At 36.6% G+C, this 12,350-nt stretch overlaps 1 protein-coding gene across 1 annotated transcript in view; it reads left to right on the forward strand.

The window, feature by feature from the left end:
* The window catches only part of STS (steroid sulfatase (microsomal), isozyme S), a 74,641-nt gene extending 63,686 nt beyond the window's left edge, over positions 1-10,955 (forward strand). The window contains exon 9 of the mRNA XM_010004643.1: positions 10,573-10,955. Coding sequence (XP_010002945.1) covers positions 10,573-10,955 — 383 coding nt within the window. The remainder of the gene's footprint in view (positions 1-10,572) is intronic.
* The last annotated feature ends 1,395 nt before the right edge of the window (positions 10,956-12,350 follow it).

Below are 12,350 nucleotides of genomic sequence, written 5' to 3' on the forward strand. Positions count from 1 at the left end.
GATCTGCCTGATGACTTCAATTTGAATGCAGTTTGATTGGAAGATTTCCTAATCTCTAATCCTAACCAAATTTCAGGTTACTCCTTATGTCTATGCAGCCTAAGTGCTGAGACTTCAGTTAGAAACACTGACAACAGAATTCAAGCTTGGCCATGTTTAAGACGAATGCCAGCCAGTCAGAGACAACTTTGGAAGTGTAAGAGAAAGTTAAGCAACCATTCAAACATTGCTTGCATTCTTATGTTTTAATTAATCATTAGACTGAAGTTGTGGTAAACATCTGTCAGTGTAAAATGCACTACAGTATGAAGCAGAATGGATTACTGCAAACCACTGCTGAATGCTAAAACAAACCTATTTTAAAACTGAAAATCTTTTATGTAATCCATTTTCTTTTCCATTGCAACAGATGAGGAATGTGTGTATGGTTACTTGCCATGTGGAGAACAGCATAAAAATGCATAGAAGAAGGAGCCACAGTAGCAAATACAATAGGAAAACATTTTATGGTATTTCCTTTTAGCATTCCTATTGTCACAAATCTTTAAGGAGTATTTTGACAAAGAAACCAGCTAAAATTAAGAGATGAAGATTGAGTTTGCAGAAGTATGAATTAAAAAATTAATCTAAGATTTAAAAGCCAAAACCAAGCTATGAGTATGCAGATGTTTGTGTTTCACAGTATCCTTTGAGTGCTGTCATCACTCTTAACTGCAGTGAGAAGGGAGAGTATATATAAAATTTATATCTTGTCATGTAATGCCAAAACCACTCTTGGTAGTTTTGAGGAAGTACAACGTGTGACTGAATGACTTTAGACTGCAAGCTGTTTTATATGCTATTTATTTATATTACTTCCAAAATAAAGCATTAAAGCCATTAAACTAAACCATAATCTATGGGAACATACTCTTAGACCAGTAAAAAGATGTAGGATTTCATGCTTAACGATGAGGCTGACATTGTTTAACTCATCTTGGTAACTGTCTTACATAAGAGAGCTGTAATAGTACCATAATAAAGAATAATAAATGTTGGGATTAAACTTGTGACATAAGTGCCCTCTTCAAAGATACTTTGAGGCATGCTAGAATTCTTACATCAAATTATATAGATAGTTAAAAATAGGAATTAGGCCAAAGAGAACAAACATTGTTTTTACCACTACATTCGCAGCAGTGCTCTAACTACCACCCTTCAACTATGCTTCAGAGACTGAAGGAGAAAAAAATTAAAAAGTCAGAATTCATTTTGCCATGCATATATTATCAGGGGGAAAAAAAATTAAAAACACCACCCCTCATGGCCCATGAAAATGACTGACTAGAAGTTTCGAGTTAGGAGCTTGATTACAGTAAATTTTAGGAGAGAAATCAGCATCTGAAGTCGTGGCAGTTGTTTATTTTTTACACAATAAAATGTAAAGAGATATAGTGCAGAGAATGAAGGACACTGACTGGAGTTTCCCAGCTCCATTGCTCTTTTCTTCTAGGTTGAGATAAACTCACAGGGCAGATTATATCTCACTCTGTACGTTGTGTAGAACTGTTTATGCTGCTCACCCAGGTCCTTTCACCACATAGCTTAAAAACACCTGGACTTGCCTGGATGTACTCATGTATATGTCAGAGGAAGCAAATGCAACAATATTTTACCAATGGGGACTTGAGTAACTGAGGAATTTATGTTTGGAGTTAGAGGGTGTTGATAAGCAGACATGAGTTTAACCTTCAGGGACCTAAGATCTAAATGCTGAACATTGATTTTTTTGCAAGGTAGAGTTGTCCAGTGAACAGGACACTTGTCTTAGGCTTGGTAAAACTTAATTACAGGTTTATTATTTCCTGTAGACCTAGAAACAATGTCAAATAAATCCCCCATGGTGGATCCATCAGGATCAGTGTAGCAAAGAAATAAAACAGATTTTATTAATTGTTTATTAAGCAACAGCACAGATAACAAAAAAAAATAAATATAAATTACTCATTTTTTTTTTTCCTCAAATACTTGGAGATTTGATGGAAGTTGAGGAGTATATATAGGTACTTGCTTAAATGGAAGTTGAGCACACAGCAGCTTCAGTCAGACATTACATTGTACTTCGATAAATGTAAGCATGAGATTATTAGTTATGTTCTTAAGCTAAGGTAGAAATACTTTGTTGAATGGAAAGCATACAAAATGAAATCATCCTCTCAGTAAATTTACAGAGATCTTAACATTCATTTCAGTAGACCACAACTCTACAAAAGGTGTAAAAATGGAATTTAGAATAGGGTAATTGAGGAATGGGGCAACCCAAGTGAACTCTGAGACAATCACCTGAACCAAAATCTTTCTTTAAACTCCAGGAAAAGTTAGTGAAGGATTTGTATTTGAAAAAGTTAGGAGATAAAACACTAAGTGAAAGGAGTGTGCCAATTAAATGTCTTTTTCTTCTGCAAAAAAGGAAATTAATGATAGTAGCACAAAAGTTACAATAGAAGACACCATCCATCAAGAGAGCTCTTAAAAAATACATTGTAGTGAACAATTGTGCAGTAGCAGGGGGATGAATTAGATGACAAAAAGAATACTCATTTGTAATATCTGAAATGAGCTTTTGTTCTTATTTGCTACTGGAACAGAGGAAACTGCATGCATTAGTATGAGAAAGTTACAGACTTCACAAGCAGAGTCAATGCAGATGTACGGTAGCTAGTGATTAAATTTCAAAAGTCATTAATTGTATAATTAATTGTATAATTAAAAGTATACACAAGTAACATATGAACAAGGAAGAAAAACCTCTCTGTATTTTCTGGCCACATCAGTTAAATATGTTTTACATATATGTGAGAGAAGGAGATGTTTAACCCACTATCTAGGAACACCATGGGATCTTTCATAAGCAGCAGTACCTTGTACATATTTGATCTTAGAAAGCAAAACTAAAGATGGACTAGAGAATGCTGGAGAGACAAGAAGTTCAACACTGTAATTTTGGGTGATTCTTCACTCTAAAAGTGACTCTTACAAAATTGTAAATGACCCCAGCACTAGTAGTGCCTTTACTGACAAAGCAACATCTTCTAGCACCTGAGCAGAGTGAGCAGAACTGGGTGCTGGTAACAGGGTCCACTGACAGTCCCCAGCTAGGCAAACTGGTGATTCAGGTTAAAGGTCCATCAAGGGAGTCCAGTCAATAGCAGAAGATGAGAGCACAGAGCTGGGAGAAAGGCTGCAGCTTAGGGCCATTCAGAGACAGGGCTGGAAACTGACACTCTGACAGCATAAAGCAAACAGGGGCTGGTGGCCTCTGTTTGAGCTGAAATGGGATAGATGAGATACAGATTCTGAGTTGAATTACACTGTTATAAAGATCTTCAGAATTTAATTAAAGAAGTCTCACTTCCTTTGCTTGTTCAATTTTCCTTTTAACACAAGACTAGAACAGTAATTTTCCATGTCTCTTAGCTATCAACTCTCTGACAATCTTTTTTATTCTTTACAGGTAAGTGTCGGTGATGATTGGGGCAGCTCTTAATGTGGAGGCATAGATGTCCTTCCCCAAAATCACTTTGTAAACTTCCTTAAGTCTCATTAAACCTCATTCCTTGCCACAAGTCTTTGTTTTAACAGCAAAATGCAGGGGCAATGTAGTCTATCAAGAAATTGTACAGAATTTTTTAACAGTAAGTAGCAAGTTTCCATAGATACGTAGAGATATATTTTACTGGTATTTACACATTTGCATGTTATAGTTGAAAGCAAAGTTTTTTCTTGACATTCCTTAACAGAAGGCAAATGCTGCAGAGCACTTTTCTGGTTTTGAGGTTCACCATTTGTGAAAAAACACTGAAGTGTCAGCTTGATATGTATTTATGTCTGTTTTCCACTGTTTAAGCTACATAATCCCATGAAAGATTTAAATAGCATCAAGTATCTAATTCAGAATATGTAGGTCACAGGAGGAAATGAGTCTTTAGGTTACTTATATCATGTCTTTGTTAGACAAAAAGCAGCTCCTTTCTCCCCTCTGAACTGCCTTCTTTTATCCTGTTTCCATCCTTTTCTTAGCTGTTTTTTCTCCTTTCCCTCACTATTTCTGAGCTTCTAGTCTCACTGAGAGTGAAACTCCTTTGGATCCTCTTAACTGATACACAGTAAGTCTTTTCCTCCTGCAACTGCAGGAGTGGTAATAAACTTTGACTTTCATGAAGGTTTTCCTGTAATTTGCCTTTTCTGTTTTTTAGTCTCACAAGTTCCTTCACTTTTACTGTTTTTTCTAGAGAAGTCTGTTATCTTACAAGATTTTTGGAGGGGGTTGAGTGAGAGGGGTTTTTTTTGTTTTGTTTTGGTTTTGATTCTTTATTTATTCTTGGTTTTCTGCTTTGATAATATCAAGAATATGTACCTTTCTGCACTGCATCAAATATCTGAGTCACTTATTAATGTTTCTTGCTGAAGTCCATTAAGATCTTTTAATCTATTTTATTATTGAAGATATTTTGTTTCCCTGCTTCCTAACTTGCTTTGTCAACATCATGTTTACTCTTTTTCTCCCTTGGTTTATTTTTTTCTCTCTTTCTACCTGATCTTGGCCATTGCATGGAGGCATCCCAAATGGTCTCCCAAATCCCTCATTTGTGTTCAGCGCTTCAGTGACAACAGCTGGAGGAAGAAGAACCAACATCAAGTGTCATTTATCTAAACTATCTTATAAAGTATTTTAATTTGCTAACTTGATGTTCATATCAGAGCAGCTGCAGCTGAATTTGGGTGACACAGTATGGACATATTATTTGGTAAGCATGAAATAGCATAACTGCCAAAGAGGAAAAGAACATTTCTAGCTTGAACAGACCACAGAAAATTATTTATATCAAGCTCAAGAAAATTGACCTAATCAACTGATACACTTTTCTGCTAACAATATTTTAGGTAGGAAAGTGTTTCTCCTGACAGGCATGACAAATACTGTTACATTATTTTCTTGCCTCTGCTCTGTTCTATGACAGTGGCAACAGATTTATTGTTAGGCTCAGGCAGAGCTATTTATACCCTGGGACTTGCAGTGCTCCACTCCCCACCAGCATTCCTCTGCTTTACTCTGGAAGATAGAGACAAATAAGGAGGGGGGGGGGGAGAAGAACCAAGAATTAAATCCTGACCTTTTTAAAAAACATATTTCTAATCATAGTAAGAAAGTAAACCCAACTTCCTTTCTTATATGTACTCCCCTTTTCCTAGTTGAGATTGCAGACGAAGGGGCTGGTATGGCTGCAAGCCTCATCTCCAGTACACCAATGAACTATTCCTCATTCAAAACAAAACATAAATAAACTAAATTGAACTACTAAAAGCCCCTCCCAAAACAAGCAACCCCCCACAACATTTCATTATTTGGATTTCTATACGCATGACTGAACAATCTACTCGCCAAATCATTTTGTATTCAATGAGTGACAGACCTGAAGTAACCTTTCATCAAAATTATTCTCATCTCTCCATTTAAGTCCTATATAAGGAACAGCTAAAATGTATTCATCTCATCTGCAGTCCCAGGAGATCCTTCTTTGTTCTTGTTTTTAGTAGGAAGGAGTTTTTTTGCAAGTTATAGCACTTCAAACAGGTAGCACCTGGTTTTTACTATGCCGCACACATGGATTCCTTAAACCTGGAAATTAGGAGAGAGCCAAGGTTCCTTCCCTTTTCAATCACTTGCTGTCTGGAGAACAGCTGAAGATCTCTACATCTATCTTACCTACCAAGGCAAGAAAATATTTCCATTGCTTTCCTAAAATTCTTCTCTCAAGCATTTGTGCTGCCAGGAGAACTGTGAAATTAAGTTTGGTTTTTGCATAGAGGTTGAAACTGGCAAACTGCTGGAATTCTCTGAAATATCCTAACCTTGAAGAGGTCCTTATGAAAACAGAAAATAGACTTCTAGAGATTTTCTGAGGAATAAATTTACATAAGAGTTCCTGGTGATCATCTTAAAGAGACTATCCTGTGATATGTCCTTTTGGTGCTTAGGTCTAATTCAGGATTGTGTTGGTTTGGTTTGGTGGGGTTTTTGGTAGTAAGGGAAAGGCCCAGTTCTAAATTTTTAAGCTCAAATAGCATTTTTTTTAGTTGTTTGAGGAATGCACATAATAATAAAAATTATTTTAAGATTTTCCTTATAATAACAAAATAGTGTTATCTATGTGCTATATATAGTTCTACAATAATTTAGCAACTAAAACCTTATCTGAATTCTTCAACTATTGAGTAGCTGAACATATACACAATATGTGTTACCTACTTTATATAAGATTAGCAGAGAACCTAAGAATTCTGAATGATTCTAAAGCTATAGGAAGAGGGAAAATAGAATTCAATCTAACAATAACAAGAGTTATCTGAAGAATATAATTTTCAAAGGATTTACTGCTTTTATCTACTACTCTAGAAACATTGAAGATCCAGTGTGAGTAAGAGTGTGGGAACTGCCAATGGCTACAGAGCACACTAGAGATTCAGGAGGACTTTGGGAGCAATTGATATTGGTATGCTATACCCAAAGGGTTATCCTCAAAGGCATCTGAAGTAAAGAGGAGATGAGCTCCCTAATTTACAGTGAGGAAGTGTTTGACTTGTTCTTCTGCAGAAAGAACAAAGGAGATGATAGTAGCAGCAAAACTATAAGGCTACTGTCATAGATTAAATGCACTGAAAATGAGGTCCAGCTAATAACACAGTAATAGCTTCTATTCATTTCAAGAACTGCTTATCAGAAAACACCATTTAGCCATCAGTGATTAAGAATAGTGCTGTTGTAACTGAAGTGACATCTGTATCCAGTGTGTCACTTCATCTTGGGAATATTAATCTATTTTACTGAGAGACTTCTATTAAATCTCACAGCTGCTACCTGTCTGTTGGTGCTACATCTGTCTGTATGAAAGGATAAATAGATGGGTGAAGGACAATAAACCAGAAGGGTCTGTTAGGGATGTTCATAGAAGATGTGCTTGAACTAATTGCAACCTATTTATTTTGAGACTATTTGTATGTACGACTTCTGTAGTTTTTGTCTTTTCTTAGCATGTGAAGAAAACAGCTATTCTGAGAGCTGAATAGGTGAAATTGTTGGACAATTCAGAGAGCTGAAGAACTGCAGGAAAAGTGGATGCTTAATAAAGTAGCTGTGAAGCATTGGGATGGGATCTTGAAGGGTGCATGAAGCTTCGAGTTTGCCTGCTGTTTTAGAAGGGACCTGATATACTTGACTGTGAGGCAGCCCTGACAATTTTACTATTAACCTCACTGAGAAAGAAATATATAGTCATCTTTTATATAAAGTGAGTCTACTATCCAAATGCTTTACAGAACAAAAGTATCGTTAATTACTGAGAGATTAATTTGATCCTTATAGTTACCCCTTTGACAAAATGAGATTTTTGTATCAGCTGAGAGAGACTGGGAGAGAGCTCTCTCTTTTTAATATCAAGCCTTACACAGTTCATCAGCTTTACAGATTAGAAGTCTGACAGCTCTTTATGTCTCCTAGTATATTACACTGGCTGCTCCACAGCCGACGATACTGACAGATACACTTTAGTTTTTATAATGCTTAGGAAATCGGCAGTTAAATCTCCACTGCTGTTCCTCCAGCACCACATGAAATTCCAGATCCTCTCTGAAACATCTTTGCAGTGCAACAGATGAACATTGTACAATAATATACTTTGATCACCCAGAGCTCAGTGTTCTCCCAGGTATGATAATGACACTATATAGCTGCATAGCTGATAAAATAGCATCAGCTCTTTGAAACGCTATCAGTGTGATTCAGACATGATGTGATGTCATGCATGCCCTGACCCCAACATCACACATGATTTTGCAACAAGCCATATGCTCTGTATACAGCCACACTGAACAATTATTATGCTGTGGTGAAAAAAATAGGTTATTCAACTTCCTTATTTCTTTCTTTTCCCCATACTTACCTATATGAGCTACTTGTACTGACTGGCACTAACACTGAATCCCCCCCTGCCCTTCATATTGCTGTCTGTAAGCTCTTGAACTGGCATGGTGCTACATTGCACACTACTAAAAAAGTTGGCTGAAAATTCCATTTCAATGTCATTCAGAACAAGTGTTCCATCAAAGATAGATGTGAGGTAAGATAGCCTGACCGCAAAGATCTCATGTGCCCGGCCTTACTGGAATTTCTTTTAGTTGACATTTTAATGGCTAGATTTTTATTTTTTTTTCTGTTCTTCTATCAAGGTGTTACTGTGCCCTGAATCTAAGTCTCAGGTGAGGCAAATGTTGTATGGTCTACAAAGACATACAGTGCATTGATTAATAAAACCCTTTGGCTTTTTCTGTAGTCCATCTTTCCAATTAAACACTTTTAAAGAGCCTGAAGGAATGCTTAGTATAGAATTACATACCTTCCCAGAATGTAAATTCTATATCTTAGTAAATGAGAAGCATATTTCTGCTCTGGAAAATGTTCCATGCATAAGTTAAAGAAATTTAAGGGGGGATCTTATATTTGTTTATTTAAATTCTGAGAAAATAACAAAGAATTTGAGTATCAAAACAATCTTTCAAAGTGATGTGGGAAAGGTATTTACTTTTAGGAGGAAGATTTGCTATTTACTTGTTGAAGAAATACTCCCTCCTCATCCCCTCCCCAGTAAGACTGTTCCATGACTGCTATCATAGACAGAGCTCTCAGCTTTTATAGCTCCTTCCCTTTTGCTAATTTCCAGGCAGCATTCAGAGGGGTTCTCCCAGTCTAATGTGTGTAATAACCATCACCCCTCTGACCCTGATTTAAGTGCAAACTAAGTGAACTGGAGGTCCCCAGGCTCTGTCACTGAATGGGTTCCTAAAGGTAAAATCTCCTGTATTGTGAAAAAGATGCTGTGGGATTGAAGAAGCTGTAAAGAATCTCAAGTCACCTACTGTCCTTGAAATTAATGCTATAGGCTAGGACTTCAGGCTGTGACTCTTTAATCCACTGAAACATTTCTTTCTTTAAACCTGGGGTATCATGTAGTTGCAGCTTGGTGTGTATCAGTTCATCTCTGCCCTTTCCACATTTTCTAGTGCTTTCCATTCTGTTGAATTGATGAATTGATGAATGAATATTAACCACTGTAGCACACATAAATCTGTGACAATCTGTTACTAGATTAACAAGCTTTCTGTGAACTTCGAGCATGTCAACAAAATACCAAAAAGAGTTTTTCTCACAGCATTAAAAAAAATGAGGTTATACAAAAAATGTTTTGTTTTGTTTTCAATAGATGACTGAGAAATGTAAATTAGTTAATGAATATGTATTTCTCATGTCTGTATACACTCAAGTGGTAGGTAGTCTGACATCACAGACCTCAGCTGTTTAATATCCTACTCTTATTAAGAAAAAAGAACAGATTTTTTACTTTTTTTTTTTTTTTTTTTTTTTTTTTTTTTTTAATAAATACTCCCCTGGAACTGGGAAGATTTTACTTTGCTTTTCCCCTATGGAAAGATTTTACTTTAGATGAACTAAAATACATCATTATTGCAAAATGTTGGATGTATTAAACTGGTCCATTTCTAGTGAGCTGTATGTTTCCCTTGCTGTGGGATGCTGGTGTGCTTCCCTGAAGTGCCTGACTGTTATTGCCTTCTCTGAGTGTTTTGTGATATCTGAAGAAAAGAGTAGCCATTTTTTTGTTTGCTCCTTACTTAAGTATTTTCTGATTCTCCAGTGTGCCTTCTGTTCAGGAGTGCTTTCTGAAGGAACCAACTGATACCTGCTTATTCGTAATCAGGGCAGTAATTAGTATGTTAAAACAATAAAAATACTGACTGAAGTAACACTAGTGCAGACAGTTCAGAGTCCATACACAGGAAATTAAGCTGAGAGAGAATGCCTAATCCATAATTGAAGACTGTTGCTTCCCACTTTTTTTCCCATTCATTTTACAAAGCAGAATGTCACCTAAAAATTGTACAGTTACTTTTTTTTTTAAAATAAATATCTAAAGGCCTAAGATGGCACTTAAGCATCCCTTATACCTCTTATACTCTGTCTCCTGATATTTTCAATGAAAGCATGTGGTGGGGGCAGTGGGTTAATATAACAAAGAAAGGAAGACAGAAAAGGTAAAAATGAAATTATTTTCATTAGCAAAATGAGAGGCAGACGTGGCCTAGTAGTGTCTGGATAGAGTCAAAGGGCAAAAGTGCAGTTTAAGAAGTCTTGAAGAAGACAGTGCAATGGCTTAGTAAATATTTCTGCAAATCTTGTTAGCACAGTTTATGTAAAAATGCAAACTTCTTGTAAGTTTTCTATGATTTAGTTGATCAGAATTCTTTTAAGTGACTGAAATTATTATAATTATTTCATAAATATTTGTAGCATGAAAATCACCATGTTTTGCTTATTTTTGTTTTACTCAATTTTGTTTTACTCTTCAGAACATTGCAGTTTCTGCTTAGAGTGAGGTTGTACCAAAAGACTGATTTCCTGTGGTGTAAATTACTTTTAGTTTGCTATTTTATCACCAGCTTTTTTGTGTCTGTAAATTGCAGGTGAATCCATCTGGAAAGTCTTCTTCTTCACCCCAAACTTCAGTCCTGAAGACTCCAATGGTTGCTACGATTCTCACGTTTGCTTCTGCCATGAAGGATTCATCACATGGCATGACCCCCCACTACTATTTGATCTTTCCAGAGACCCTGAAGAGAAAGTCCCACTGACTCCAGAAACAGAGAGCCATTTCTATGAAATCCTCAGGGTCATACACCTGGCAGTAGAGAACCATACCAGATCCCTGGATGCTGTCCCTAACCAACTGTCATGGGAAAACCTTCTCTGGAAGCCATGGCTTCAGCTGTGCTGCTCATCTCTCTTTCAGTCTTGCTACTGTGACTACGACTCAGAAGGGAGCATGCTGGAAGTGCATTCAGGATAAACAAGCTGCAGATCCCTTTCAGAAACTGGAAGAAGAGAGCTTGGGTAGCTGACTTGAACCTTGACAGTACTAACCTTCAGAAAGTTTTGTAATTTAGGAGGACCTGTCTTTAAAGACATCGTTGCAGTAGAAGAGAATTTCTGTTAAGAAAATGTGCCAAGAGGAGGGTGAGACATACCTTTTCTGTCTTTATAATACAAGAATAAGTATGAAGCACATGTTGTCTTCCTCACCTGACAATGGGTAAGCTGTAGGCATTTTCTAGATGAGATAATTTTCTAGATCTTGAACTTTCTTCTTGCACAGCAGGAAATTAACCTATAGTTTCTGTCACTTACAACCACTAAATGCGCACATTCCCGTCCTTTTTGGTATTATCCACCATTAGTAGGACATAGCCTTGAGTAATTAAAAATAGAAAGATAATGTTTAAAAGGTCTACCTGTGACTACAGTTTGATAATTGAAAGATAGATAAAGAACAGACCTGTTACAGCATACCAAGCATCACAAATATGAAATACTAAACAGATTGCCAACAATCTAACATTGCATGTGCCATAAAAATCCACAGAGTTATGTAGTGGAAGATCTCGTGTCCACATTAAAAAGGTGCTTCCTAGCTGGTGTCCTATTGCATGACAGCAACTTTGTTTCAAAAGGAAACCAAGTGCACAACTGTTTTGTGATATTTGAGTGCACAACTGTGTGCTTGAGTGTGTACTGTATTTCAGTCTCCCTCTCTCTACACATGTATATGCAAGCCAAATTCATGCCCCTCCAATAACCCCCAAATCCTTCAGCCCCTAATATAGGCATGCCTTTATGGTCATAACCCATAAAACAAAAGATTTGGTCCATACTTGGTATCTGATTTGTAAATTCACATTATGCTACAAAGGTATATTTCACTGTCTACCGTACCTAATTCTTCCACTGACGAATGTAGAGTACATCACAAATAAATAAAATTTGTTCTTCCTTTAAATATCTTTTGCATCATTTAAGCTGTCTGAATAGGATCTATAATTTTCTGAGAAGAAGCTTGGGCTTGAGCACTTAAAGCCAAATATAACTGTCTCTGAGTTCTTAGCAAGGCCCTGGGAAATCTACAGTACTTCAGGGCTGATTTCTGTATCCATTTTTATCTGCATCTTATTCAGGCACATTTAATTTCCACACTACAGGCAGGCAAACTATTTTCTATGGCAGATTGTACCAGAGGAGAGCATATCAGCAAAATGCTGAAATGATTTGATGTCTGATAATAGAAGGTGACTTGCTCCTTATCAGAAAACACTAGTTAATTCCAACATTATATTGTACTAAAATCCATTTGGTGGTATTAGTACATCACTAATGCAAAAGTGATCTGGGATGATAGTAATGCAGTAGC

The sequence above is a fragment of the Chaetura pelagica genome, unplaced genomic scaffold (assembly GCF_000747805.2).
Source record: "Chaetura pelagica isolate M959 unplaced genomic scaffold, ChaPel_1.0 scaffold178, whole genome shotgun sequence".
NCBI classification, from domain to species: Eukaryota; Metazoa; Chordata; class Aves; order Apodiformes; family Apodidae; genus Chaetura; species Chaetura pelagica.